This window comes from Drosophila gunungcola (genome assembly GCF_025200985.1).
Source record: "Drosophila gunungcola strain Sukarami chromosome X unlocalized genomic scaffold, Dgunungcola_SK_2 000036F, whole genome shotgun sequence".
Lineage (NCBI taxonomy): Eukaryota > Metazoa > Arthropoda > Insecta > Diptera > Drosophilidae > Drosophila > Drosophila gunungcola.
In genome coordinates, this window is record NW_026453188.1 from 690,823 (window position 1) to 718,803 (window position 27,981).

Genomic DNA, 27,981 nt, shown 5'->3' on the forward strand with positions numbered 1-27,981 from the left:
CAACTTTAATTTGTAGTGGTGTATGTACATTTAAAATGTAATTTAATTTATCATTCTTGTTCGGCGTGTGATCGTTAGATTCTTTAGATTTTTAGATTTTCATTATAATCCGTTTTTTTTGTTTTTTCATCTGGTTTTTGTTTAAAAATATACATACACAGACACGAAAAAAATGCCATGAAGAAGCTGATCGATCTCTTATGATCGTATGCTGCATACAAAAATTGACAGCAAGTGTTTGTTTTCTTTTGTTTTTTCCAATTTTCGAAAATGTTTCAATTCGTTTTTCTTTGGTTTCGTGTGTGTATACGTATGTATGTTCCTTTTTGGGCGTGTGTAAGTGTACTTACGTATTAGGAATAAATAAATGTGTATAAATACAGATATAAATCAGGGGAAATCACATTGCACTTAAAATTATATAGTCGAAGTTTAAATCATTGATAAATGAACACATTCCGCGTGCTTCAGTGTGTGTTTGTTTCTTTGTTTTTTGTTTTTGTGTTTGTGTTTGTGTGTGTGTACAGGAGTCATTATCCTTGCTAAATACATCAAACAGGAATGGTGGGTAAAACTCTTGTGCTAAGGCTAAAATGGCTGTGATAATATTCCTCGATTCGATGTGTGGTGATTGTGGGATTGTGAGTGGGTGTTTCAGTGTTTTGTGTGTGTGTGTGTGTGTGTGACAAGTCATTGATTTTGTCTCACAGCATTTGTAGTTTTTAGTTTTTTAGTTATTAGTTTGCTCTAGTTGTAGTTCCATTTCACTTCAATTTAAAGACTGCTTAGTTGCGTTTCTAGACTATTATGCCGCCATCGTAGGCGTAGTCGGCTTTGTTGTGCATGACGAGTCGGTTTTCCACAAAGTAAAAGCTGTCCGAGCGCGTCTCAAAGGGGCTCGATATCATCTCAGCCACTGAAAAATACAAATAAGTCAATAAATTACCTATTTAGAACATATTTAGGGCGAAATTCATAGCTTTTAATGTTTTTTAATCGTTTTTAATGGTAGTCAAGCAGTGTATAGTAGTTCAACATATATGCGAATTATGTTTGGCCGCAAATACCCATTTAAGAGGTCTATTCGGTCGAACTTTAGTGTAAATCTAAATGACATGCTACAAATTGGACTTTTTTCATAGAAAATAGCTTAACTAAAAAAACATTCAAAAGAAAAGGCAGCCTAATCCTCAATAAAATTGTATTGTAGTGTAAAAATTATGGTCATAAAACATACAAAAAATCTAACAAATTAAACTCCCATAAAATGCAATTAAACTTTTCTAAAGCATTAGTTAAAAGTTTTGTTACTGAGCATACAATACAATTTTGTTACAGTATGGATGGTCATAAAATTATCAAAGAAATCTGACAAATAAAAGCCTTTCAAGGTACCACAGACATCCCCATTTCTCACAAGCAGAAATGCAAGGCGGCCTTGACCCACAAACCCCTTAAAACTTTTGGCAGCCACTTGGCTGCTGGCTGGAATTATGTAAATGGCCGCCTAACTGGGCTGGACTGCTTACCTAGGTCGGGTGGAAGATTAGGAAACTCGTAGATGTGCTCGCACGTGTTCTTCGAATATGGAATGCAGTAGCCAAACTCAAAGTCGAAGGTCTTAAGCAGGCGATCGCGGAAAAAGTGGCGCTCGATCATGCGAAAATTATTGACAGGCTGGCTGCCCACCGTGAACTCCACACTAAAGTAGAGAATAAAAGCCCTTTAAAGTTAAAATATAGGTATTGTTAAATATTGAATAACCTACGTGGCTCCCACAGTTTTGAGGTTGAGAAATGCCGGTGTGAACTGATAGCGTACATAGCGCCCGGCATTTGGATCGGCAGTGTCCTCCAGCGACAGTTCCTCGGCTGCCGCCAGCATGGTCTCCTCCACGGACAACCCGTCTGGATATTGCTCGCTCGGCGGCTTGGCGATCTCGAAGAGGACGGCACCGCTCTCCAGGTCGCGGATCTTGAACCGCGTAAAGTCAATCTCGAACACATTTGCATTGGCGGAGCAGAGATAGTCGTCCGTGATCTTGGTCAGGTGCAGCACCTCGTCGGGACTCACGCTGGATGGCTCCGCCGGTCGTTTGGAGTCGTTGGAGACGCCTAAGCCTCCCGATGCGGCTGCTCCCGCGGATCCGCCACTGCCACCGTTGGCCTCCACTCCACTGCTGGATGAAGAGGATCCTCCGCCGGCTGAAGAGGATGATGTGGCCACGGCTGCTGCATTGGAGGATTGCACGGGATTCAGTTGCTTGCCCACCACGCTCATTTTCAGGGGGGGGACTATGATCTGGGGATCGGTTTCTGAAGCTGAACAGTTTCTGGTGGAGATTAAGGCTCCTGACTGGCTGTAGCAGTGGTATCCTTTGCCTTAAAGCTAATTCGCTGGCTCACTCTGCAAAACTACAAAAATTTCGATTAGGAGGGGGAAGATAATAAATAAGGTAAACAAGTTTTGATAACTAAACATATATATATATATATTTGAAGGCTCAATTTTATAATATATATTTTTTCTTAATTTTTGCAAGAAAAAAAATGTTTTTAATTTTTTTATAATATAAAGAAATAGTTAAAAAATTGTAATATAAAACGTAACTCACCCACACAAACACACATGCGTAGAGTTGCCATAAATTGTGCCAGGACTTTCTGGTGGATATATAAGGCTTCCTTCCGATTTCCCAATTCGAATTGTTATTATCCCTTCGCTTTCCACTCCTCACTCTTTAGAAAACATACAAAAAAAAGACAAATATTTATAAAGGAATACATGTAATAAAGCAAAATTAAGAAAATGCACTAAATAAACAAAAAAAAACTTTACTCACCCACAAAAATGCAATTTGACAGTGTTGCCATAACATTTAAGCTGTCAGCAACAACAACAACCACCAGCAGCAACAACAACAAATGCAACCACAGCACAACAAAATATGAAAAGCCAAAGGAAAATCACCAGCAACAACAACAAATGACCCAATTTCTGGAAAAGCTGCTCTCTCCTTTCCTTTTTTTTTCCTTTGTGTTTGTTTTTCCTTTTTCCTTTCGCGTCCTTTGTATTTGTGTATATGAATATTTACGTGTGTATTTGTGAGGGATTTGTTTTTGTTGTTGCTGCGCTGCTTGAAAATCAATTACATTAACTTGACCGGCATGTTAATGCTGTTGATGTTGTTGTTGTTTGCAACTCCAATTAACGCATTTAAACGTTAAACATTGCACTATTTTTGCCCAATTTCTTGCATCTACTTTGCAAAACAGGTCCGATCAAAGTTATCGCCGATAGGCTGGCGGTGCTGTCTATCGATTGCCAAGTGTTGCCAGACGAGGTGATAACATTTGAACTTGTTACTGGGGGTCACACTTTTGGCGCGGTGTTATCGTTATTTTAATATGTTAAAATTTCCTTGCCCAAACTTGCGTTTTACAAAGATAAACCAATATGATTTGGTATACAATTATAGCCTTTAGTTCTTCAATTATTTATTCATTATATATTATTATTTCTTATGCTAAAAAAGGAAAATCGTGAATTCATTAAATGTTACCACTTAACAGCATGAAATGCGGTGACCCTTTTGGCGCGTTGTTAAGAAAATTTAAAAACTTGATTGTTGCCAAGTGCGGAATACTAAAAAAAACAACATAAGAGTTTTACATGTCTGTACTTAAATATGTGAATATAAGCGCTATTTTCAATTTTATAAAACATAAAAACATAAAACATTTAAGTATTCAAAATACACATAATATTATTGCAATATCCAAGCATTGTAAAGTCCAGAGACAATTTAAATATTTTCGAAATCCTTCTCATATTAAATACAACATAACACTATAAACAAAGAATAACTATAATACAAGTTTTTAAAAGTATATATTTATTTTCTAAAGCCTTTTGAAAATATACATATATTTATTGACAAAACAAATGCAAAAAAACATATTTTAAGCTACAAAGCCAATTTAATTTTAAAATATCGCCTCTCACTTTTAAGAATATTATTGAGTACAGAGTAAATTCGAAAAGGAAATAGTTTTGGAGCGTGCAAATGTGTTAAATGGCATGTCGAGCGCTTCCCTGCGTTTTTGTGGCCGACAATTAGTTAATATCCATGCAGTCTGCCTGCTTCTCCTTTTCTCAAGTGCTGACGAGCGCCCCTTCGAGTGGATTCCTCTAAGCTGAAGATAAACCAGGCCCAAAACTCAAGTGTCTTATCCCATATCCCATTCCATATAGCACACCATACCGTACCCATTTCGATTTCCATATTCAGACGCACGGGCGCCAATGCCAGATCATGTTCATGCACTGGAAATAATTAAATTCAAATATTAGTTGTTAAATGTAAATGTTATTTAAAAAAATTGTTTTTTTTTATATCTCGAATATAGCCTTACAATACCTTTCAATTTCAATGGTTACTATAAATCTTAAACTCTATTACTTTAGTTAGTAGTTAGTACTTATATTCGAACTCTATTCCTTGATCCTATTTGTGTAAGTACTTATTAAATTGTATTTTTATGTATGATTTTAATTAATTAAATTTGATTCGGATTTAAGAAAGTATTATGTTCCATTCTTTTATACTTGCATTTGAAATAAATTTTTTTTTTTGCCTGTGTGAGAGGAAACTACTTGAGTTCAATTCTAGCTCCTCTTTTCTCATTTTCTCTGCTTCTTGCCGCTGTTATTGTTGGCCTTAAGTGGGTATTTTAATATTTGCAGCCGGAGCCAAAGAAGTGTTAAGTTTCAGGGGCCACATATGCACTTATCCCCCGTCCGCTGTCCTCTGCCCCCGCCCATGTGTTTTCTCCATTGGCGTCCGCGTTTCCTGTGTTATTTTTTTTTTTTAATTTTTTTTGTACTTTGCTGTTTGGTGTGTTGGTGTGTATCTGTGTGGTGGCACTGGGAACGTGTTCGGCTCTATCTTTAGTACAGTTTGACTGGAGTTCTCCAAACTGACCCCCCTTAGGACCACACTCCCCTCGCTTGATTTATTCCCAAAACTCGCAAAAAAAAAAAAAAAAAAAAAACTGCAGACAGCCGGTCACCTGAGGAATATGCCATCTGACAGGACGTAAGGGTTAAGTTGAGATCCAAGAGAACCGTGGAATTCGCGGGATAATCCAACTTTTCAATCTGTGCGAATGCCATAAGCAGGATTCGGTTTCATTTAAGTTAAAAAATGTTCAGCTCATTGGGTTTAAGATTTTTGCTTGGTCGAAGTTTTAATGATTACAACAGGTGGGCATTTGTAAGTTACAAAATAAATACAAAATAAAGATACAAAAAAACTTAAATTACATTATTATCTGCAAGAACTTATTCTTGCGTTTAGTATTTTAAAAATGTCTTGTATTTTTCAAATATTCATTTTAATAAATTGAATAGAAAGAAAAAACCTCAAAATATACAACATTTTGTTTAACTAACTCTCTTGAAGGATCATCGACTTTATACCCACATTAATTATTAATTAAATTACATTACATTATAACTTATAACACTTTGGTATAAGTAGGTACCCATTTTGTTTTAAATCAATTATTATAATACAAATTTTTTAAAAATTAAATTTATCGGTAGTCCATTAACAAACAAAAAAATTTTAGAATGAAGTGTGTACATATATGAGTTTCTAATCTATCAAGCTTGGTAAGTAAACTTTCCAAAATTATTTCTACTTGAGACTTATCAACATCGATTTGCAAATGAAACTTGGCATTTGATTGTTAGTTTGGGAGACTTTGTTTGAGAATTTATTTGCTTCAGGGGCGGGTTAAGTGGAGGGGGTTTTTTTTTTTATAACCATAGAACTCAAGTGCCCCCTGTGTATTTGAATGTGCGTGTGTGTGTGTGCTTGGGTATCGAAAACAAACAGTAGAGGTAACAACAAAAACCGAAATCGTGGGCGATAAAATTCAAACTCGAGTAGAGGAAACAGGGGCGTTATTGAATGGGGATCGATTGGTGATTAAAATATTTTTGAAATCAATTTTTGAGAAAATACTTAATAATAAACACAAATTCCATTGGATTTAAAACATGTTAAATTAAGCTGCCAATAGTTAACGATATAATTTTATTAAAAACAAATATTTGTTATTTTAATCTTCCTTTTCGTTTTCATAATATCATTGTAATAGAAAAAATGCAATGATTATGTTTTTTTTTCAATTCGTGTCTGAGTTTGTGGAAAATATTGCATACTTTCTGGCGATCCAAAAGCATTTAAACCATTTAAAGCACAGACTCATTTCGTTTCATCAGTGTTCTGCACGTTAAAACTATGTATTAAACACTAAGAGTTTAATAATAATCATTATTATTTTCCAAATATCAAAAACAATTGTCAACTACAGAAGGACGCTGCTCAAAAAGAATTAATAAGACCTGTATATTGCCAAAAAAAATAAGTGTTTGAGCATTGTAACATTTCATTTATAAACCTCCTTTATTGATTTTGTGTTTTTGTTGGTAACCCCCCTTGGAATGTGACGCCACTGTGACGATGACGACGACGATGACGTTATGCGCGCCGGACGGTCTGGCAATGCAATGCACACTGCACTCGCACACACACTGGCACACCTCACCCACACAGAGCCACTCCACATCGAGTGTTCATTTCAATGTGTGTGTGCTTCTGGGGTTCATTGCGTGTGTGCTTGTGTGTGTGTAGAGTAACACCTCCCAAGCAGCGCGGTCGGTTCGTCAAAAGCGCCAACAACAACTCGAATGATACACTGCCACCAAATTCTGAGAGCCTTTGAACAACACTTATATCACAGAAAAAACCTTTTATAGATATCTTTTTTTTACAATATTCACAATTTTTTTTTTTTTAAATTAACTCACTTTAAATACGTACGTGCCAAAAGTGTAAAATTTTACAGTAATTTTGAAATCGCATTTTTCAGGTTTAATTATATAGGTATAGGTTATGAAATTCAAAGTTTTTGGTATTTTTTTTGGCATTCTAGCAGTTTGACAGCAATTTGTAATAGAAATTTGGCGGAGAATTAGTTTTTATGGATTTATGAAAACATAAGCATTACGTTATGAAAATGTTCTATATTAATAAAAAGAAAAGATTAGCTTTAAAACAATTTGCCATGTAACAGATTAAGCTTGACAAAAAAATTGGTTAATACCTGTATTTAAAATTTGATCTAGTTTCATAGCTGCCTCAAATTTTCTACAATGATTTGTATTTCTAAAACTTTGCAAACTATATTTTCTTCAAATGTATTCCCAACAAGACGACCAACTGCATATAATTTTGTTCTCAGTGTAACGAGAAGAAGAAGCAGAAGAGTACTGAGCATAATCTAAATGGAATTTTGCTTTGCTTTGCGCTTCGCTTTTTCGAGCGATTTCTCAACCAAGATACAACAACACAGTGGGCAGCGACGCCCCCTCTCCACCAACCTCCTGCCCTCCCCCTTTTGCCATCATTCGTTTCTTTCAGTGTATGTGCATGTGCGTGTGAGTGCAATGCCGCTGGTGTGAGTGCGGATTTTTCTGGCGACAGACTGTCTGGCCTGACTCTGCCAACGGCCTGCCTTTATATGGTGACTGCGAGTGTGTGTGTGCGTACATCCACACCACAGTTCACGAAAATAGCACCCAAAGGATCAGGTTTGAAATTAAAATTGGAGAAAGATTGGAGAAAGAATCGGAACCTTCAAAAAGGTAAAAAAAATTTTTAAGCCCAAAAATTAGTTTAAGGACAAAACAAAACAAATTTTTTTTATAGTATTTTGAGCTGAAAATATTAAGTTGTTTCCTTTTTTTACCAGAACTCACATAAATTAGATTTTTTTTATTTTTGTTTTGTTTTACGGCTGCCCTCCTTTTAACGACATTGCTATACTTTAAAATTGAGATGCAGATCGATTACTACATTTGTTTGTGATTATAAAGCGGTCGAAAATTTAAAATTCTGATGCTTTTAAGGTAATTTAAAACAGTTTTAACAGACAAAATAACGTTATACTTTTTTTCATTTTCAATTTAAAATTATTATTTATAATATGTCAAAGTTAAATAAATAATTATGTAACTTTGAGTCATTCAAACACTAATTATCAAAAAGCGGCTTAGGAACCCCTAGATAAATACATCGCTAATGCCTTGTCCGCCACTGTGTGTGCCTGTGGCTCTAGTAACGTAGGTGTGCCTGTGTGTATGTCTGAACTTTCCGTCCGTTCCGTTTGTCCGTTTGTCCGATTGTCCGGGCACGAATGTTTTGTTATTGCGGCGTTTTGTTATTGTTCCTCCGTGCTGATATGGATTCTCAATGGCGTTGGTGTTGGTGAGTGCATTATTGTAGGACTGTAGAACTGTAGGACTGTTTGGATTGTAGGTATCCCAAAACCGAAACCGAAACCCAAACCCAAAACACACTCACACTTAGAGCTTGAACTTTACCTTTGAAAGGGTTGCTCTTGCTCCCTATTGTACTTCTGATTCTGACCTTCAGGAGGAAAAGGAAACCCGGTGTTCAAGTCCCGGAGTGCTTTAATTGCCCGATTTGTGCAGCGATCAGATTTTACTGTACAGTAGACCCTTGCCAACTGGGAATGAGTCCTATACAAAGAAATATGTAACTCTCACTTTGAAAATTGGACTCACACTGTTAGTATTTCTAACTTAGAAGCTTAGATCTTAAGAGAGGAGATTTTGAATAACAAATTTATTAAATTGTTTTTTTTAACACATGTTCCATTATCTAAATTATATTTGACTAAAAAGTTATCCCCTCTGAAAACAATATTTTAACAGACAAAGAGAGATTTTGCAGCAACTAAAAGAAAACACACATTAACATACATAAACATTTACTTTCAATCAAAAAGCCCAAAAAGCTGCAACTGCATTTGAAAACGTAAAAACCCACACGCATAAATTTAAACCAAAAAAAAAAAAAACATACAAACAAAAAATAGCAGGCCCACAAGACGTATGTTCGTACAAAAATATTCCGAAATAATTTATGTACATATGTATATACATATCTTCAAAATAATGCGCACATAATGTCTGTCCGCGTTTAAGTTTATTTGTATGCCCCTCCCCTCAAGAAATAAACTTTTGTAACCTTTTCCCCCTCCCAACGAACGAACCACCCGCTTTCCTCCCACTAAATGCATGCTTTATGCTCCGTATGTGGATTGTACACGCCTTATCAGACTCCAAATATTGGATTTACATAGATAGTTGACCCCAGCCATATAAACAAACCCCCATTCCCAAGCTCAGTTGGATGTCCCACGTACAGTAGGCACTGGAAAAGTGTGCTAAAGGGGGAGGGGGCAAAAAAAAAAAAAAACAGCAGGGGGTATGTTGTATAGAAATACCAGACAGGGCCAGAAAACGATCTATTTACAAAGAAACTATCGCAGGCAATAGATTTTTTGATATTATATCAATTCAATTTAATCTAATTATATCTGGAGGTAAATTAAATATATTAAAACCTTTTTTGTTTTGAGAGATCTTTTATTTTATTTTTACCAATTGATCATATCAAATCAAGTCTTTAGAGTTTATGTTACTTTAGGATTAGTTAAATCATACCGAAAGTTTGGTCCTGAATTAAAAAATCATACGATGATCGTAGTTGATAGAAAGCTTTGGAACCATAAAATTATAGTTAAAGCACATTTAAAAATATACTATTAACACTTTGGTTGCATGATTGCAAGTTAACTTCGAAACCTTAGAACAAAGTTAATAAAACCTTTAGTGATTCCAATTATAAGCATTGTATGAATAGATTTTAGTATAATCTTCGTTTGATCAGTCAACAGTTACGTTTTTGATAAACCACTTAAGATTCGTTTTCAGTCGGATTTGGTAAATGAATCATTATTATCTCCAGATCAAGTTGCTTAAAATTCCCATCTTTGAAACAAAAAGACAAGTACTTCCTATCGAGGGCCACAAATCAAACCGAAGATCTGGGGGTTCTCGCAAACGATCCTGACCGAAGGGTTTAACTAATGCTAAGACCCGTTGACATGGGCACATTACCATTGGGCACAAATCATTCTCGGATATTGGTATGCCAGCGATCGAACCCCTGTGATTCTTATCTCCAATCTCTGCCTTTCTCTCGGGTACCCGAAAATGGGACTTCGGCCATACCACATAGCCACAGCACCTACATATCATTCTATGTACGTCTATGGTTCCGATGTAACGCCTGCGAACGGAATTCGAATTTGATTTATGACGCCCCATAGATTTCATTCCCATAATTAGTATTTCGGGTGCGTTTCCCTCCTGACACACTGCCAATGGCTTATATTGTGTATAATGCCATGGGTCTTTGGGTCTGAGCGATTTATGGACAGGTGGCGATGTCGGCTGGCTACTGTTCACCCGATATCCGATTGCTCATGCCACGCGCGTACATACGCAGATATAGTCTACAGACTACGGAATATATAATATAGAGGCATATAGATGGATGGATTGATAGATAGATAGATGGATGGATGGATGGATGGATGGATAGGCAACGGGGGGTGCGTATCTAATGAGGTCTCCGGCGGCTCATTTAACTTTTAAACGAGAGATACCGCCGCCTAAATTATGGCCACCTGCGATGTCCCCAGCTGAATCACCAAATATCGATGGCGATACGATATATGCATAAACATGACCACGTATCCGATAATCTTGGCAGCTACCGGATATGGATCCATTCATCATCTGAATTTCTCCGGCCGTAGGCTCATCGGTAGAGCCATCATCGTTAGACGTCGATGACAAACGACCGAAGTTGTTGGGATGACATCCAAAAGTGCCACTACAAGTGCTGTCTATGAAGGCATATAAATAATAGCTATAGAAATACATACAAATATATTAAATACACATTTTTATACCCTTGCAGAGGGTATTATAATTTCAGTCAGAAGTTTGCAACGCAGTGAAGGAGACGTTTCCGACCCTATAAAGTATATATATTCTTGATCAGCATCACTAGTAGAGTCGATCTAGCCATGTCCGTCTGTCCGTCTGTCCGTCTGTCCGTCCGTTTATATGCAAACTAGTCTCTCAGTTTTAAAGCTATCTGCATGAAACTTTCCCAAAAGTTGTCTTTCTATTGCAGGTAGTATATAAGTCGGAACGAGCCGGATCGGACGACTATAGCATATAGCTCCCATAGGAACAATCGGAAAAATAAATGAAAAAAAATTATAACTTTTCTGTTTTTTATTTTTTTGTTTAGTTCTTCGACATTTAGTAATGGTTAAATATTTCCGATTTACGGATTAAATTTCATCAAAGTCGGACGACTATATCATATAGCTCTCATAGGAACAATCGGAAAAATAAATGAAAAAATTATAACTTTTCTGTTTTTTAATTTTTTGTTTAGTTCTTCGACATATAGCAATGGTTAAATATTTCAGAATTATGGTTTAAATTTTATCAAAATCGGACGTCTATATTATATAGCTCCCTTAGAAATAATAAAAATATATAAAATAACTATCAAATAATTGAGCTGCAAATCATCATAGCTTCAATGTTTTTAAACATATACGAAAGTAAATCATAATTTTAATGTTTTCAAAAATGTTTAATTCTTGCAATAGCTGCAAGGGTATATGAACTTCGGCTTGCCGAAGTTTGCTTTCTTTCTTGTTTAAGTTGAACTGTTGAAGAACTAAAGTTTAGGGGGGATTTGAACTAGTACCCTTCGTACAAAAAATTACGTCTCTACCGAGTCGAGATGAATTTAAATACTAAATTTAAGTATAATTTTCATTACACAGAATATTGGTTTAAATTACATTTTCCAGGAGTCATAAACCATTTATTTTAATAATTAATTTTTTTTTATTTTGTTAATAAGTCATGATCAATTTATTCTCATTTTAAATTTAAGGTATTAAGAACACCAAAATAAATATAACGTTTTTAAAGATCAATTGGACAACTGTTCATTTGAAAAATTAATTATTTAAGATTATTTAGATAAGAAGATCAAATATAATTTACAAAAGGATAAGCATTTGCATTTGTTTACACATATTTTCAAGATTTACAGCAATGAAGTCATGATAAGGAAACCACTGATCATCCTCATTGAATTAAATAAAGGACCGAATTAATTCCCGAAGCCTTGGACCCAATGAAAGATCAAACAGGTAGGTGGGTGGGTTGAAGTTCTATACCAGAATCTCAGCAGTTTATGGTGCGGCCGTAAATGCAAGCCAAGTTCTTTACGGCTTCTGCGACACAAACCCTAAATGCGGATTACGCTAATATTGCCCCCTAATAAAGTGAGCTGGTCCAGGGTCGAATGTTGCGTCTGATTGGTTTTTCCCACGATTACAATTAGTTGGACTGACAGACTGACGGACTGACAAGCGGACTGACTGAGCGACCTGCGAACTCTGACCTGAGCTGACCCGCAAAAAAAAAATGGGCAGTCGGAACTGAACTGAACTAAAGGAAACGAGGCAGGTCAGCGCGACGGATTGTGCACTAAGTTGCTTAATCCGACGGGAAATCCAAAACATAACCCTCGCCCGATCCTCAGTCTTCGATTTGCGATTTAAGCCAAAGTTAGGGGCGCACAGGCACACATGTGTGTGGTTGGTTTGGCCGGGAAAGCCCCATTTTAAAGCTGGTTGCTTGGTCCGGCCACCACCACATGTTAGCACCATTGTCCCTAGTGCCTGTCACTCCGAGAACCCGGACAGGTTCACATTCCCTGGAAGGATGGACCTCTGGGAGATTCCCACTGGCCGAGAGCAGGTCATGTCCCTATGCCCGCCAAAGGGAGCCACTTGTCCCGAAAAAATCCAACGAAACTGTCGATCAAGTGGCGTTTAACGATCCTCAAAACTTTCCCAATGCTGCATTATCCTAACGCCACACAATAAATATTGCTTCATAACAGATGTATTCTTAAAATAATTTAGAAAATATATATATATAATTAGACAATTTGTAATTGCAATTATCACAAAGATTTAAGCCAAGATTTTAGAAATTCTGTTGGTAAAATCACATTAAGAGATCATTTAATTAGAACTCAATGAAATATTTACACCTTGCATTTGTTCTAGGTTCTAGAATTGTAAATCTGCATTTATTAAAAATATTTGTTGGTAAAACCCTTTAAATGTATATGAATTCAAGATTATTTAGTATCGGTTAAAAAAGGGGTTCTATGTAGCATATAACAAAAAATTAATGACATGACAGAACACCTTTGATAAGTCATCAACATTTTATAGAATACTGATTTTGTTAAATTTTTCTGGGGACTAGAATTCTTAACCAGCATAGAAATATTTATATTTAATCTGTTCATGATGATACAATTTAAATTGATATGAAGTAACACATTCTTGGTTTATAAAATTCCATCTTAATGGAGAACTGAGATCTTAAACGTTATTAAGTATTTCCTTACAGATCATAGAAATTCAATAATTCAGTTTAGAACTCACAACATAAATCATAAATACCCCTCTAGAGATCAAAAAGGTATGTTCAGTGGAAAGTGGACTCCTCAAACACCCCACAAACATCCAAGGATTACAAATAAACCCACCTCAAAGAGAGATCTATGAGTCACAGTTTGTGGTACATACATGATCACCAACTGATCTCCCGACTCCGTAATCTCACTCCGGATTGCATAATAGTATGGCTATGGCATGAAGTTGGATGGATGGGGGTTTTGTTTTTCGAATTCGAAAACGGATTCCAATCTCACTTTTCTTCCTTTTCTTCTATGCACTTCGATCTTCACTCACTTCAATTTGATCGACAATCGACAATCGACGATCGATGGCTGTGTGAAAACAAGTTTCGTAACTATGTAAATTAACCTCCATACAGCCAGATCACGCGTCGCCAGTTACATTTCAGACTGATCACGAAATTGTAGGGAGAAGCTCGAAATGGAGACACCGAAGATTGACCATACTCTCCACACCTTCAGGCCACTATATCTTGTTGCATTTTATTGATCATCTGGGTGTAGTTTGTTGGCTTTTTAGTCGGTCATCTGATGAGGCAATAATATCAACACTTCAACCTATGAAAAACGAAAAATATGCATACCATACATACATTGATGTGATTTGCAGTCAAGTAGAATAGATCAGGGCACTACCAAAAAAAAAAGATCGTTGGCCAGGCCACCCACACGCGCTGCCAAAAAAAAAAAGGCAAAATAGCCTGGAAAATGCTGAAATTACCAGAAAATATTGCTGATCAAAGTGGGAAGTGAACTGGGGGCAAAAGCGAGTGAAAGTGAAAGAACTTCTGGGGGGCGTTATAAACATACATACTATACAAACAAACATATTTAGCTAATTTTATGTTGACTGGACAGAAATTTGCAATTATGGCCGTTGCGAATACACAAATTCATTCAGAACGCGCGTCTACATATGGTTATATATGTAAAATATATGTACATATATATAGCCAAGTGTGTTTATGTGCAAGTTTGGAAAATATGTATCTGCGAGACCCCAAAAAGAAACTGCATAGCTAAAGGCCTTATATGGCTGTTCTTTATTTGCACTCATTTGGCAACAAAGTTCTTTCTTATAAACGAACATTTTGCAGTTTATATCTTACCATTTCGAATGTAGAATGGACTTAAAGACAAAGTGTTAAAAAAGAACAAATTTATTTGATTAGTTATATTGTGGTTTCAAAGCGATCTCTTTCTTTTAGGATTTTTTGAAAGGTAAACATTCATAAGTAATATGTTTGATGTACTTCAAAAAAGGTTTAGACAATACATTTAATTTTTAGGAACGAGCCTATAAGCAATGCGATTACAATGCATTTTCTAATGGCGAACCATCTGAAAACAAAATCAACCTGGTTTATTAAACTTTTTAATTTTGAATTTTTTCGCAAAATAAAATGAGATTTTTTAGTTTAAACTAGTTCTTACAGCTTTTTGTGGATCGACTCATACGTTTATAATAAGAACCCTCTTATCCCGTAGCGTGTGTAAGCTCTGTAGTATAAACTATATACTATATGAAATACAATAGTCATCGAAATAGTCATACCCCTTGGATGGAAAAGTACCGGGCCACATTCCGAACTCAGTTCAGTTGGTGGTTACGTGGTGGTGCAGCAATCGATCGATCGATCAGTTCGCCAAAGTAGAGGTCGCAGTCTATTTACTAATATATGTATATATAAATTGTATGAATAAATGGGGGTATATAGGGTGGCATGTGCATGTGCGCAAAAACAAAGCTTAGGGAGAATCCAAATTACAGTCGAGCCTCTCAGACTAACTACCAATTTCTAATCAAGCTAAAATTAAAATAGTTTTATAGAGTTATATGAAAAGAAAGATGGATAATTATAACTCATAAATAACACAGAAAAGCTAATGAAAATAGTAAATATATGGTTTGAATGTTTTGAGATATAAAAAGTACCTAGTAAAGAAGTCTATCTCAAATTAAAATATCTGTTTATCTTTTGAAAAATTAGAGTGTTTTCAAAACTTATTCTACCTTACAGATGACGAATGGCTTATATAAAAAAAAAATGGCTCATGGAAATTAAAAAAAAAACTGATCCAAGAAGAAGAACAATATTTTAGAAAAATTACAAAAATTATCAATTCAGACAGCACCTAAAAGAGGGAATATCGTGAGAGGTTGGGGGTAAGGAATCAAAATTTGTTGTGTGGACCCCGAATTAAAAGCCACTTTTGGAATTTCGCCTGTACCGAAGCGTCGACGTCGGCAGAGGCAGCGGCGGCAGCAGCGACGACAGAGTGTCTGGCGGCGTAGCAAGAACTGGCGACATTCTGTCTGGCAACGATCGCCGCAACGTTGCCAGTTTTCACTCATCGCTCTCCCTCTCTCTCTCTCTCTCTCTCTCTCTCTTTGGGTACCTGTTTGGGCACTCTCTCTCTTTCTTTATCATTTTGGAGCAGACAGGAATGAATGTGTGGCAGCTCCAGCTCCAGCCCTATCTCCATGACCCTCTTCCACTCCCTCTTCTCGTTCCTCTACCGTTCTCCCTATCTTTCTCTCTTTTCTTTCCAACGAGAGGCTCCTGCTTTTATTCATTCTCTCTCTTTAGCGTTCATCCACACACGTATACACTTACACACTTTGGCGCTCACAGCCCACGTCCGCTTCTCCATTTGTCGTCTTGGTCTAACACCCTGTACTTCCAAGCGCAATGTGTGAATACGAAAATAAAAATAAATTAAATAACATTAGCTTGGTACACCTTGCGATTGCCACTGTGCGGCTCTCTGTTACCTTCTCTATCTTTTTCTTTCTCTTTCTGCCGCCAACGCAGACATTGAGGCGCCTCTTTCGTTGTTGCTGCTGTAACGTGGCAAAAGCCAAGATCCTGGAAAATTATCTGCTCCTGGAATAAAAGTTAGAGATAGAACGAGAGAGAAGCTATTTCCTGTGTGCAGCGAACCAGGGCTGGAGGCAAAACGAACATGGCGCCAGGGCTGGCATATTAAATTAGCCAAGCTCCCCTCTTTCCCCTTCTCGCTCTCTCCCACTCACTTTTTTTTTGCTGCCGCTCTGTCTGTCTTTCCAATTGAAAATCGACAACGGCGCAACAACAAGAACAACAACAAAGTGTGGCGCTGCAAAAGAGAGGGGGCGAAAGAAGACGGGGGTGGGGCAGGGGCAGCTCGACAGACGAGTTATGTCTCGCTGGCGGTGTAAAAAAAACCTGTTTGTTTAAACAACAATTTTGTACTAAAAATACACACAGATACACACACAAAAGCTGTCAAGTGGAAGAAGAAGAAGTAGAGTGGGGAGCAGTGGAAGCAGAAGGAGAGGGAGCATTGAAGGAGTGTGATGGAAAGGGGAAGAGATGGAGAGCCAACGAGCACGAGTGCGAGAGTGAACTCGTAATCGCACACACACTCTCAGACATATGGTGTGGCGCTTTATGCTGCGCTGCAAGAAGAAGAAGAAGAAGAAGAGGAGCCAAGCAGCGGCAGAATGCAAAGAGTGGGAGAGAGACAGAGTGAGAGCGGGGGAAGAGGAAGAAACGCCTGCCAGTTTGTCTGCCAGAGTGCGCCACACAGTCGCTCTCCCTCTCTCTTGCCCCCTTTTAGCGCATGGCACCCCTACCCCACCCCCGCTGTGCACACAGCTGCATTCGTTCGTTGTTGTTGCGGCTGCTGGCTGAGCACGTAGGCGTCCGCTCGTCTGTCGCTGAGGCTACAGTCGCAATCACAAAAATGGCACCATAATCAATGCAATTCTTTGAGAAATATGATAAATAAGAAAAATAAATATGTATGTATGCTTCGAGCATTTTCATATTTGGGGACTTAAGAATTTGTTAATTCTTCTTTATTAATTTTTAAAATAAAATATATAAATATTCACCTGATTTTTATACTTATACTTTTAACACTCCCCTTAGTAACTGATTAATATTGTAGATCAAATACTTTGGTGAAAATTGAAACAAAAAAATTACTAGGAAGATCTACCGTGTTATTTCTTAATACTAATATTTGAACAAACTTGCAAAATATTTTTAAGAGTAAGAAATACCATCAATTCTATAGTTTCTTAAATCATTTTAGGAATTTCATAACATGCATTATTTTAGTTCAATCATCTGCCACGATTTAGTAATTAAAGCATGTGTAAGTCTTGAAGATACAGGATAATATCTATTTATAAAAACAAATATAATATGGTCTAAGGGTAAGAGGATGGGTGTATTTTAGGTGATTTCGGATAAATTGTTAAAAAATATTGTGCACATGGCACTGACATTTTGGTAAGCTTTTGGTAAGAATTTATATAATAATTGTTTGGACTGTGGGTTGGCTGCGTTCTGTGGTTCTATTTGAGTGTGCTTGTGTGTGTGTGTTGGCGTTGGAGGGCCCCCAATATTTTTGAGGCACAGGCCCCAGGCAGCGCCTTCTTCTGCTGCTTCTTCTTCCGTCGTTTCTTCTTCCCTCTTCTTCGGGCTATTTTTTGTTGTTGTTTTTTACGTTTATATGCGCTTCGTTCACGTTCGACTGCAAAACAGAAATTGACTCAAATCGACGTCGTACCCCCTTTGAACCCCCTTTTTGAGAAGCCTCTTTAACACCTCCCCTGTTCGCAAAAGTGCAACCGCAAATCGCAACGCCTGCAGCGCAGCCGACTTCGACGTCAACGTCAGCATTTGCTAACTAGCCAAAGAAAAAACCAAAAAAAGGATGAGAAGAGAGAGAGAAGAGGTGCGAAAAGGATGAAGAACACCTGAAGCTCAAAGGCTAAGCTTTACATGTGTGTGAGTGCGAAGAGGGGAGAGCGAAAGAGAAGGAGCTGAGTAAAAGGAAGAGGAGACAAGAAGGAGGCAGCGCATTAAAAGTCAGGCGAAGCGAGGCGAAAACAGGCAACACAAGGATCCAAGAAATTCCAATTCTCGGAAAAGTTAATAAAAGTTTTGCCTTCGCGCATTGCCTTTCTCATGTGTGCACTGCTAAAACAAAATTGTGAATCCAAAAGATACGTAATATATCTTAAAACAAATCAATTTCTTCAAATATAAACTAAATTACAAGTATTCGAAGATATGTACATATCTTATTATTAATTAAAGTATATAAAATGTAAAAATTAAATATATGTATATATTAAAAAATATATATTTTTTTAATTTTGAAAACTTTTTAAAATAATGTATTTGCATAAATTGAATAATTTGAGTCTTACCAATGAAAGTTACCAATAAAAGGATATACATATGTATGTACATATGAGAAATGTTTTCGATGACAGTGTAGCCCTCCTTGTACATATATATATTTATGTGGCGCGGTTTTTTTTCCTTTGTATATGGTCAGCGTGCATTTTTATGCGCCTTCCAACCGCCAAGGCGGCCCAATGTCTGGCCCATAGGGGCCACAAGAATGGGAGGGGACCTTGAGGACCAAGGGAGGGTCTAGAGCGGCCAAAGGGGGGCTGGGGATAATGGGGATGGGACAACGACAACGTTACTTTACCATGACGCTGGCTTTTTGGCTCGCAGCTTTGGCAGGCCGCTTTCTTTTCCAAGAAGAACTATCCATTAGGCGCCTGAGTTCGCTTCGGTTCGTAGTTACCTGGAATCGGACTTGCCAGTCGATTCTTCGAGAATCGGGAATTGGGAATCGGAAGAGGAGGATGGGGGATGGGGGATGAGGAATGGATGGGGGACTTGGGGTTACCAAGCAGAAACGATCGTGCAGTGAACGATCCTTAATGCTGCCATTGGAAGTCGTTAAGATTGGGCAAACACATGAACCTTTAAAGGGGGTAGGAAAAGGTTCGGGTTCGAGGAGAAGAACTGAAAATGGATATTTCACACATTCCCAGTAGCCCTGGAAATAATGAGCCAGAAAATCGGAAAATGCAGGCCTCATTCAAGAGAAAATCATAAAAGAACTCGATATCGAATATTGTATAACCAGTTATTACTTAACATTTACAGATTCGTATGTACATATGAATAATAATAATAAAGAAATTTTGGAATTAAACTATTAATACAAGATAACAAATGGTTTGGAAAATTCACCAATTTAATTAATAAAAATAATATATTTCGGATTTCAGATTGTTCAAAAGCTTTTTGCCAGGCGATAAAGAGCTATAAAAAGGCTAAGTAAAAGCTTAGCTTCACAGAGAATAGAAACTAATCAATCAATTATACATTATCATTTAATAATATTAAAAAATAAATAACACAGGCAAGCTAATTAAACACATTGATACAAAAAAAAAAAAAAATATATATATATATATAATATTTAGATGAGCTTAATATTTAATATGGTATTCTCAAGAATAGCGTAAAAAACATTTAATTTTTGATATTATTTAATCTACCATGTACAAGAGACGTGATACAGTCAAGATCGCTTGGCATATCGGTGCTAGAATAAGACTGGAACCTGCAATTCGTAATAAGCATTCGAGCGTACTGTATCATTTAGGCCTTCAACTGATATAATTTAGCGTACAATGTTTTCCTGGATTTAAAAACGTGATCGACCCACGTGGATCGGTACGTTACAAGAATAACAACAAATAGGGCTTATTCGAGGGGTGACGTACCCCATAAGACCAGATACCAGAGTGGTCAGTGGCAAAGAGATTGCAGCAGGGGCCCCCAACCGATAACCCGGGGGCACTACGTGTTCAGATAGATAGAGCCGATATGAGTGTGCCGTATTTATATACACATATATATGTATATATATGGTGGGTATTCACAATTTCGATTGTGGATGCAACTATATAGTGCACTTTGTAATTGCTCGAGCACCATTCCGTCGAAAAATTGTTTACAGAATCAACTTTTATTGGCCGACAAATAGAACTTGGCACTTGAATCGCCTTTGTTTGATCTTATCGCCTGATAAGCCTCATATATACCTATATTTTTTCCACTTATGGTTTAGTCATAGGCTAAATGAGCGTGTCTGCCTTCATAGTTGAGGAATTTCCTGTTTTTTTTTTTATTTGTTGGGTTCTGTAAAAAATATTATAATTTTGGTATGAGTGGTTGGCGTATGCAGTTGAAAAGTATTCGATGTTGTTAAATTTATTTATTTTGCCAAATAAAACAATCATTTAATTCCTACTTAACTAATGATTAATAGTAGAAAAAGAATTAAAAAACGCCATATATATTTCATTATAAGCCATTATATATCCGGACTTGGGATAAATATTTTAATCTTAAAATGTCAATTTTTTGTATGTTCTATCTTTTTCGATTGTGTCGTGCACCAGAGCTTCTTCGCTTTTTTTCAATGAATGAGTATTTCTTTAAGTTAGATTATTGACTAGTTCTAAAACTTTTATTTTTTTAGCTTTATTCGCTTTTTTTTTATTTCTTCTCAAAAAGCTTTTAACAGGATATATTTTATTTTATTTTAATCAGAGGACCGAATCTTAAAGGTTCATAAATGGTTAAGTTCATGAGAAATTTTTTTGGTTTTATGGTTTTTTAGGTATGATCGTTTTTAGAAATATTTCTTTTTTTTTAAGGCTTTGAGTCCTGGAATTTGTATTTCTACTTGGAGCTCCATCTTGCGATTCTTCAAAATATTCTCCTTGTCTTTTTTTTCTCCTTCTCTCCTCTTGTCCCTCTTTTAGTGTATTTTGTTTGTGTGGGCTTATTCAAACGCAGACAGCGCGGCGGCAGAGTCGTTGAAAAAAAAGTAACCTGAGGCTCTCCTCCTGCAACTCTCCCCCTTCCACTCTTCTTCCTCCTCCTCCTCCCTCATCTTTTCTTCCCCCTTCTCCATAAGATTGGAGATCATAAGTGCCCCAGCACGTCGTTCTCCTCCTTCCCCTTCTTTTTTGTCGGTTGCCGCGCCCTTTCCCTTTCCCATTTTTTTATACTTGTTTTTTTTTTTCAACTTTTTAATCAATTCATGGGTATATGACTGTATGTGTGTATAGGTTTCTTCGATTTTTACGTTACCTTTTTTTATTCAATTTTTATCTCTTTGCCTTCGTCTTCTTCGCTTCTTTTTTTGTTTTGTTTTTGATAAATCGATTTAGAAGCCGACGGGATCTAAATAAAAAAAAAGTGGAATTCTTTTGATTTTTATGTGCCGGCGTGTGTAAATGTGTGTTGCTTTTGAACTTTTTTGTCGGTTGTATTTTTTGTTGCGAGCTTGTGTGCGTTTTTTCGGCATATTTTTGGGTTGTTTGTGTCCGCTTTACTTGGAAATGCAATTCAAAAATGTATTTCTCTCGCCTTTTTAAGGCTTTTTTCTACATTTTTCTTCTGATTCTTTTTTCAAATTTCGGTCAATGTAAAAAAAAAAAGTTTTGGCCTTATAATTTTATTTTGTATTTTTTATTGCTTAATAGATCTGATGTTTAAAGTTTGTTGAAATATATTGTGTTACATAGATACATACATACATATACAATTTTCATTTATTTTTAAAGTTTTAATACTGTATAGAATGTACACTTCTTGGAATTTATCTTATTTGTTTCTTCAGAGAGGCAATTTTTTGTATATATAAATATTGAATTCAAATTTTTTAATGCAGGCAATTATTAATTTCCCGTTGTGAACTTAGTTTGTTTTTTTTTTTTTGCTGAGTTTGATTTTTTTTCTGTTTGTAATAAAATTTTTTTTAAGAAACCTTTTTCAGCGCGTCAAACATATTATTCGTTATTTTTCCCGCTTTTTTGTGTTGTTTTTTTTTTGTGTGCAGGCGCTTCGCAGGCTCCATCATGTCTTGTCGTCCCTTTCCCGCTTCCTTGATCTTTCCAGACAGTCCGTCGTCGCTTTTTTATTTGGTGAGGCGGGTGAGGAGCTTGGGATTTGGATACAGTCGTAAGAGTGTGGATGAGAGATCAGGGATTTCGGATACAGTGGGGCGGGGCACCAGCGACGTGGGAATCTAGACCCCTTAGATCTATCATGTTTTTTTTATAAGCTAGCTAGGTGACTCAAAGATCTTGCGCCCCCTCTCTTTCCCACTTTATCTCAGCATATCGCACGCGCAAATTGATGCTCGACAACAATACCATATATATTTGATTTGTTTTTTTTTATTTTTTTTTGTTTTTTATAAATTTGCATACACTCGCATGCAAAGCAGCCCACCGTCGCACTCACACACATACGCATACAAATCGCAAAAGAGAGCGATGTGTCTGTGTGTGTGTGTTGTTCATTCATGAATTCCAGATTTTGCCGAACAGGAAGAAGAAGAGGCAGCATTTTCGTTTGTCATTTTTATTTGCAACAAGTGCGGAGAGACTCTCTTGATTTTCTTTTTGCACCTCTTGTATGCCCTTTTGTGTGTTTTTCATTATTTTATTTTTTTTGAGCTTAGACAGAACGGCGGCAACGTCGACAGAAAAAGCTTAAGCTTCATACATATATAAATATATGTACATATATATATATAAATAGTACATATGCACCCACGGCCAAAACAACGAGTAAAATATAAAATAAACCAAGATAGTTGAAAACCACTATTTGTGTGTGTGTTTGTAAATATATATAAAAAATGCAGCAATGCATTCAACAGTTGATTCCAAGAGAGAGAGAGAGAGCGACTAGTGAGGGAGAATACGAGAGCACGCTCAACAAGTTCGTTCCACGATCTGTTGCTTCGTGTGTGTGTATGAAAAAGAGCGGATGGATAGGGGCGGGGGCACAGGGGTGTGGGTCAAAAGGGGTAGGGGTAGGTAAAGGGGGTCGGGGAGGGAGGCATTTGGAGTGGCAGTGCCAGAATGTCTGGCAACACACGACTCTGGCGCACACACACACCACTTCAATGGGTCTCTGTTGTGTGTGTGTGAGCAACCGCAGCCGCAAACAAAAGTCGCAGCACAGTGGGCCGAAAGCTGCCAGCAACTGGATCTGGCTGAAGTTGGTTTTTGTACTCTAATTTACTTTGGTTAATGGCTATTTGTATTTCAAATTAATCAATTTTGAAGTTTATTAATGTTTAGGAAACCAAGTAAGTATGAATTTTAATAATTTTTGAGTTCCTTCTCTTTTCCAATCTAAGAATTCTTTTCTCGTTCCCAATTTTCGAATTGCATTTTTAAAGCTTAATTCTCCTTTTTGACATATATTAATACTAAGACACTTAAGTTTGTAAAGCTTTTCACTTTTTGACTGGAACTCTGGGTGACTTCAAAGTTTTCGGATGCAGATATCACATGGATGTCATTTAAATTTGACTATTACTTTCAAACTTTCTAGATTATCTTTTCTCCCCGAATATCATTATTGAGTAATGCGATTATTGTATAATCTTCAACGATCTTTACCACTTTGCCCCACTGTATACCCATTTGTGGTGTTTTTGTCAGTTAGTCAGTCGTCCGGTGACTGTGGCAGTGGCTTCGCATTGGAAAACGGGAGGGGGACCGAGGGGCAATTGTTGGTTTGTTCCGTCCCCTGTTGTCCATTCGGTCCCACCGTGCATACACATTGGAAAACCAACAACACAAAAGCGCCGAAACTGCAGCAACAACAACGCCAACGCCACAACCCGTATGTGGCATCCCTTTCGCACTCGCACTCGCCCTAGCACACACACGCACACGTGCAAAGGCAGACACCTCGCGACACGAATGTCGTCAGTTTGTCTGCAATGCTCAGCGCCATGCTTGTTGTTGCTGTGGTTCTCTCTCGCTTCTTGCCCGCTCTCTCTATTTTTCACTCTCTTCTCCACGCACACTTGCACCCACACGAGGGCAGCAGCGGCAGCAAAAACAACAACAGTGGCGGCAGCAGACAGGCAGGCATTCTACACTTGTGTGCGTGAGTGTTTGTATCTGTGAGTGAACCCAAGCAGCGACGTCGACTGCGCGGACGGCAGAGACGCCGGCAGAGAGCGGCAGTCTAGAACGTATCTTCGAACTAGAACGAAAAAAGGCAGAACAATTGTGTTTTGGATTCCTTGCCGTGCGGATCGCAAACGCGAGTTAATGGGAAGAGCGTAGCTAACCACGTACAAATGAGCAAAAAGTAAAAAAAAAACACACAAACGTTAGTGCTTTTACATTTTTTTAACTGTGTTTTCCGATATACAATATACACATATTTGAAACGGATTTTAAAGTGTTTTTATACAACAACTCCAAACGTATCTATGTGCGAGTGTTGTGTGCGTGTGTGAGTGACAGAGCTGCCAGATCGCGAGTTATGAAAGCGCAAGCGTCGCACGCAAGTAGCAACCACAGCTACAAATAAAAAAAAACACCTAAAAACTAAAAACACACAGCAGCAGGCACACAAATATATATTTTTGCTAGTAAAAAAAAAGAGAACTTAGATATTTTACCACCAAAAACGTTATACAAAAGCTACCCTAAAACTAATAACCATGGATAGCAGCAGCAGCGATTCTGGAGCTTTGAACTTCAAGCGACCCAAGGATTCTTCGGAGAATTCAACAAATAACAATAATAACAATGCCTCCTCGGGCGGCAGTCCCAAAATGGGCAGTCGTAGGATATTCACGCCCCATTTCAAGCTGCAAGTTTTGGAATCGTACCGCAACGATAATGATTGCAAGGGCAATCAAAGGGCCACGGCCAGAAAATACAATATTCACCGCCGGCAAATCCAAAAGTGGTTGCAATGCGAGTCCAATTTGCGTTCGTCGGTGGCCAACAATCACCAACAGCAGCAGCAGCAGCAGCAGCAGCAACAACAGCAGCAGCAGCAGCAACAGCAACAGCAGCAACATCTCCCGCAGCAATCGGTGTCGCCCACACCTGCAGTCAAGGTGTTCCATCAGCTGAGCCATCCGTTGGTGCATCAATTGCATCACCATCATGCCGCCGCAGTGCATCATCATCATGGACATGGACACCATGCTGCCGCTGCCGCCCATCATCATCACCATCACCATCATGCTGCGGCAGCAGCAGCAGCAGCGGCGGCAGCAGCAGCTGCAGCAGCGGCCCACCATCATGCTGCCCATCACTTGTTGGCCGCCAATGGCATCGTGCCACACCCCCTGGCTGCCCATCCACACCTCCATGTCCCGGTGGCCATTCATCCTCAAATGCAACATCAAAAGGAGCAGCAGCAGCAGCAGTTGCAGCAGGAGCAACAACAGCAACAGCAGCAACAGGAGAAGCTGCAGCAGCAACAGGAAGCAACAGCAACTGTTCCCACAAATGGCAGCAATCAGGGCTCCTCAAGTGTCCTTTCGGCTGCCAAAATAGCCGCTGTCGTTGCCGCCGCCATGGCCACCAGCAATGGCAACAATACCCCTGCAACAGCAACACCAATCCCCGCCAGCAGCAGCAACACATTGCCGAGCAGCAACAGTAGTTGCAACAACAACAGCAGCAACAGCAACAGCAATAGCAACAGCATAAACAACTGCAGCAGCAGCAAAGCCAACAACCAAGTGCCAATACAAGTGCCAATCCTGAGCGGATCCCCCGGCGGATCCTCCAGTCACATTCCACACATGCCCTACACCTACCACCACCACCATCAGCATCAGCATCATCCACACCAACACCCACACCCACATCATAACCATGGTTATCTGGAGAGCCGTTTGGAGGCGGTAGTTACCCCGGCACCCATGGACTTGTCCCTCGGATCCTCTGCCCGCCGTCAAATGCAACTGAACGACAAGGATCCCTCGGGTGTGGATCTCACCTTCCGCAAGCGCAAGGTCATCACCAATCCCATGCAACCGGATAAGATCAGTAAGCTGGAGGAGGTTATTAAGAAGGAACCGGAAACGGAGGCGGACAACGAGGATGTGGAGGTGGATGTGGATGTCGAGACGGAGCAGCCCGAGGAGCACAAGCTGCCCTCCAAGCAGGTGAAGCTCTTCAAGCCCTATCTGCTGGACGATGATGAGGACCACCAGCACCAGGATTTGGATGAGGGCGCTGCCGAGGAGGAGCATGACGAGGATGACGAATACCGCGATGCCGACGACGATGAGATGGACTCCAAGGAGGCGGCAGACAAGAAACAACAGCGTCGCCTGAAGAAGAAGCCAGCGGTGATCAGTGAGCAAAGGGAGCCCATCATCTGGAGCAATCATCCGTATCCTGGCGGCTGTCTATCCCCGGGCAGTTCCACCACCACCACCAGCACCACCACCAGCACCAGCTTTCACTGCCATCCAAATCCGAGCATGCAACAGCAACAACAGACATTTCCCGTCGGGAGTCCTAGCCAGCAATTTCAGGATAGCAACAAAGCCACGCCCACCACCCCACTCAGCCCCTTCTCGGCGCCCGCCCTCTCGCCCACTGGCTTCTGCTGCCCCAAGGGATCGCCCGTTTCCGGTTACGAGAGCAGCTCATCCACCTACAGTGACAGCGGCAGCAGCTACAGCCTCAATCTCCAGCTGCATGCCGTCTACAACGACAATCTGATGTACATGCAACAGCAGCAACAGCAACAGCAGCAGCAACAGCAGCAACAGCAGCAGCAACAGCAGCAACATCACATGCAACATCAGCACCTGCAACGCTGGCTGGATCAGGAGTCTTTGGCCAACACAACGAGGACACCGCTGATCCTTGTGGCGGATCCCACGCCCACAAACCTGACCCTGGTGGCCTAAGAAATATAGTAGACACTAAGCAAGCAGCAATCCCACCAATCGGATGTTATACTGGCAGTCACTGGGCCTGGCCTTTTAGTTCCCTAAGCCATATTTAAGATTAAACAAAACGTTTTTTTTAGCCCTACCACCTAAGTTTTACCTTAAAATATGTTACATCTAAGCGAGAACATGTATCTTCCAAGCATATCAGCAAAAAAAACCCCAACCCTAGGATTAGAACATATATATATATATTTTTTTTGATTAACTACTAAGAACAAATTAAGGTTAAGTTCAGTTTTTTCATTTTTTTTTTTTTTTATGTGTATTAGCATGTGTATATAATTGTGTACAAAAACTAAAAACAAAGCGAAACATTTGGATTTGCTTAAGAATTTCAACGCTAAATTAAATTTGTAAAACGCAAGGGGAGAGAGTATATAGTTATTAAAGTGTAAGAAAGAAAAATGTGAAAAACGCAACTGGAAAAACTGAGAAAATTGTTAAGAGTAAAGCTTTAAAAATGAAACAAACACACACCTTTACAATACACACTTTTTTATTTGGAAATTGAAAATTGAAAATTCTTGTGATATGAACAAACAACAAAACAAAAGTTTAATAAAATTGTTGAAAACTGAAGCTTAATGAATATATACATAGCTATATATTATATATATATATATATATAAATATATATTTACAAACACAAATGAGAGCAAGAAATTAAATGTATATTTAAGGAGTTACATTTTAAAGGTTATTATAACTATATACAATATACATATATACAATATATTTATATACAAACAAGAGGATAACGTTTTTTTTTTCATTGCCAAGGGAAGTCTTTAATGCGCGTATTTGAAAAACGA

The 27,981-nt window shown here is 38.4% G+C and overlaps 2 protein-coding genes and 2 long non-coding RNA genes across 6 annotated transcripts; 1 reads left to right on the plus strand and 3 right to left on the minus strand.

The window, feature by feature from the left end:
• Window positions 1–237: 237 nt before the first annotated feature.
• On the minus strand, window positions 238–3,311 carry LOC128260696 (protein unc-119 homolog). Of its 2 annotated transcripts, none has more exons than XM_052993887.1 (5): window positions 2,843–3,311; window positions 2,615–2,738; window positions 1,769–2,406; window positions 1,530–1,702; window positions 238–916 (listed from the first exon to the last, which is right to left on the minus strand). In XM_052993887.1, exons 3-5 carry the CDS (start codon window positions 2,278–2,280, stop codon window positions 798–800), a joined length of 804 nt encoding a protein of 267 aa, XP_052849847.1. In that variant the 5' UTR covers window positions 2,281–2,406; window positions 2,615–2,738; window positions 2,843–3,311; the 3' UTR covers window positions 238–797. The 2 variants fall into 2 exon arrangements, with proteins under 2 accessions (XP_052849847.1, XP_052849846.1); XM_052993886.1 differs by having other exon boundaries at window positions 1,769–2,414.
• A 632-nt stretch (window positions 3,312–3,943) lies between these two features.
• Window positions 3,944–22,802, minus strand: LOC128260698 (uncharacterized). Its single transcript, XR_008268160.1, has 4 exons — window positions 22,657–22,802; window positions 21,511–21,603; window positions 20,454–20,550; window positions 3,944–4,326 (listed from the first exon to the last, which is right to left on the minus strand). It is a non-coding gene; the product is annotated as an uncharacterized LOC128260698 (long non-coding RNA).
• Window positions 14,908–16,562, minus strand: LOC128260699 (uncharacterized). Of its 2 annotated transcripts, none has more exons than XR_008268161.1 (4): window positions 16,486–16,562; window positions 16,317–16,428; window positions 16,159–16,216; window positions 14,908–15,212 (listed from the first exon to the last, which is right to left on the minus strand). It is a non-coding gene; the product is annotated as an uncharacterized LOC128260699 (long non-coding RNA). The 2 variants fall into 2 exon arrangements; XR_008268162.1 differs by having other exon boundaries at window positions 16,159–16,221.
• Window positions 22,803–24,432: 1,630 nt separating the features above from the next.
• On the plus strand, window positions 24,433–27,921 carry LOC128260694 (alpha-protein kinase 1). Its single transcript, XM_052993884.1, has one exon. It carries the CDS (start codon window positions 24,902–24,904, stop codon window positions 27,122–27,124), a length of 2,223 nt encoding a protein of 740 aa, XP_052849844.1. The 5' UTR covers window positions 24,433–24,901; the 3' UTR covers window positions 27,125–27,921.
• Window positions 27,922–27,981: the final 60 nt, after the last annotated feature.

Coding starts and splice junctions, on each gene's coding strand:
- LOC128260696 (XM_052993887.1), bottom strand. CDS start 2,280: ATGAGCGTGGTGGGCAAGCAACTGAATCCCGTGCAATCCTCCAATGCA. Junction 1,703..1,768: donor CTCAAAACTGTGGGAGCCAC/GTAGGTTATTCA, acceptor TCTCTACTTTAG/TGTGGAGTTCACGGTGGGCA. Junction 917..1,529: donor TAATCTTCCACCCGACCTAG/GTAAGCAGTCCA, acceptor TGTATTTTTCAG/TGGCTGAGATGATATCGAGC.
- LOC128260694 (XM_052993884.1), top strand. CDS start 24,902: ATGGATAGCAGCAGCAGCGATTCTGGAGCTTTGAACTTCAAGCGACCC.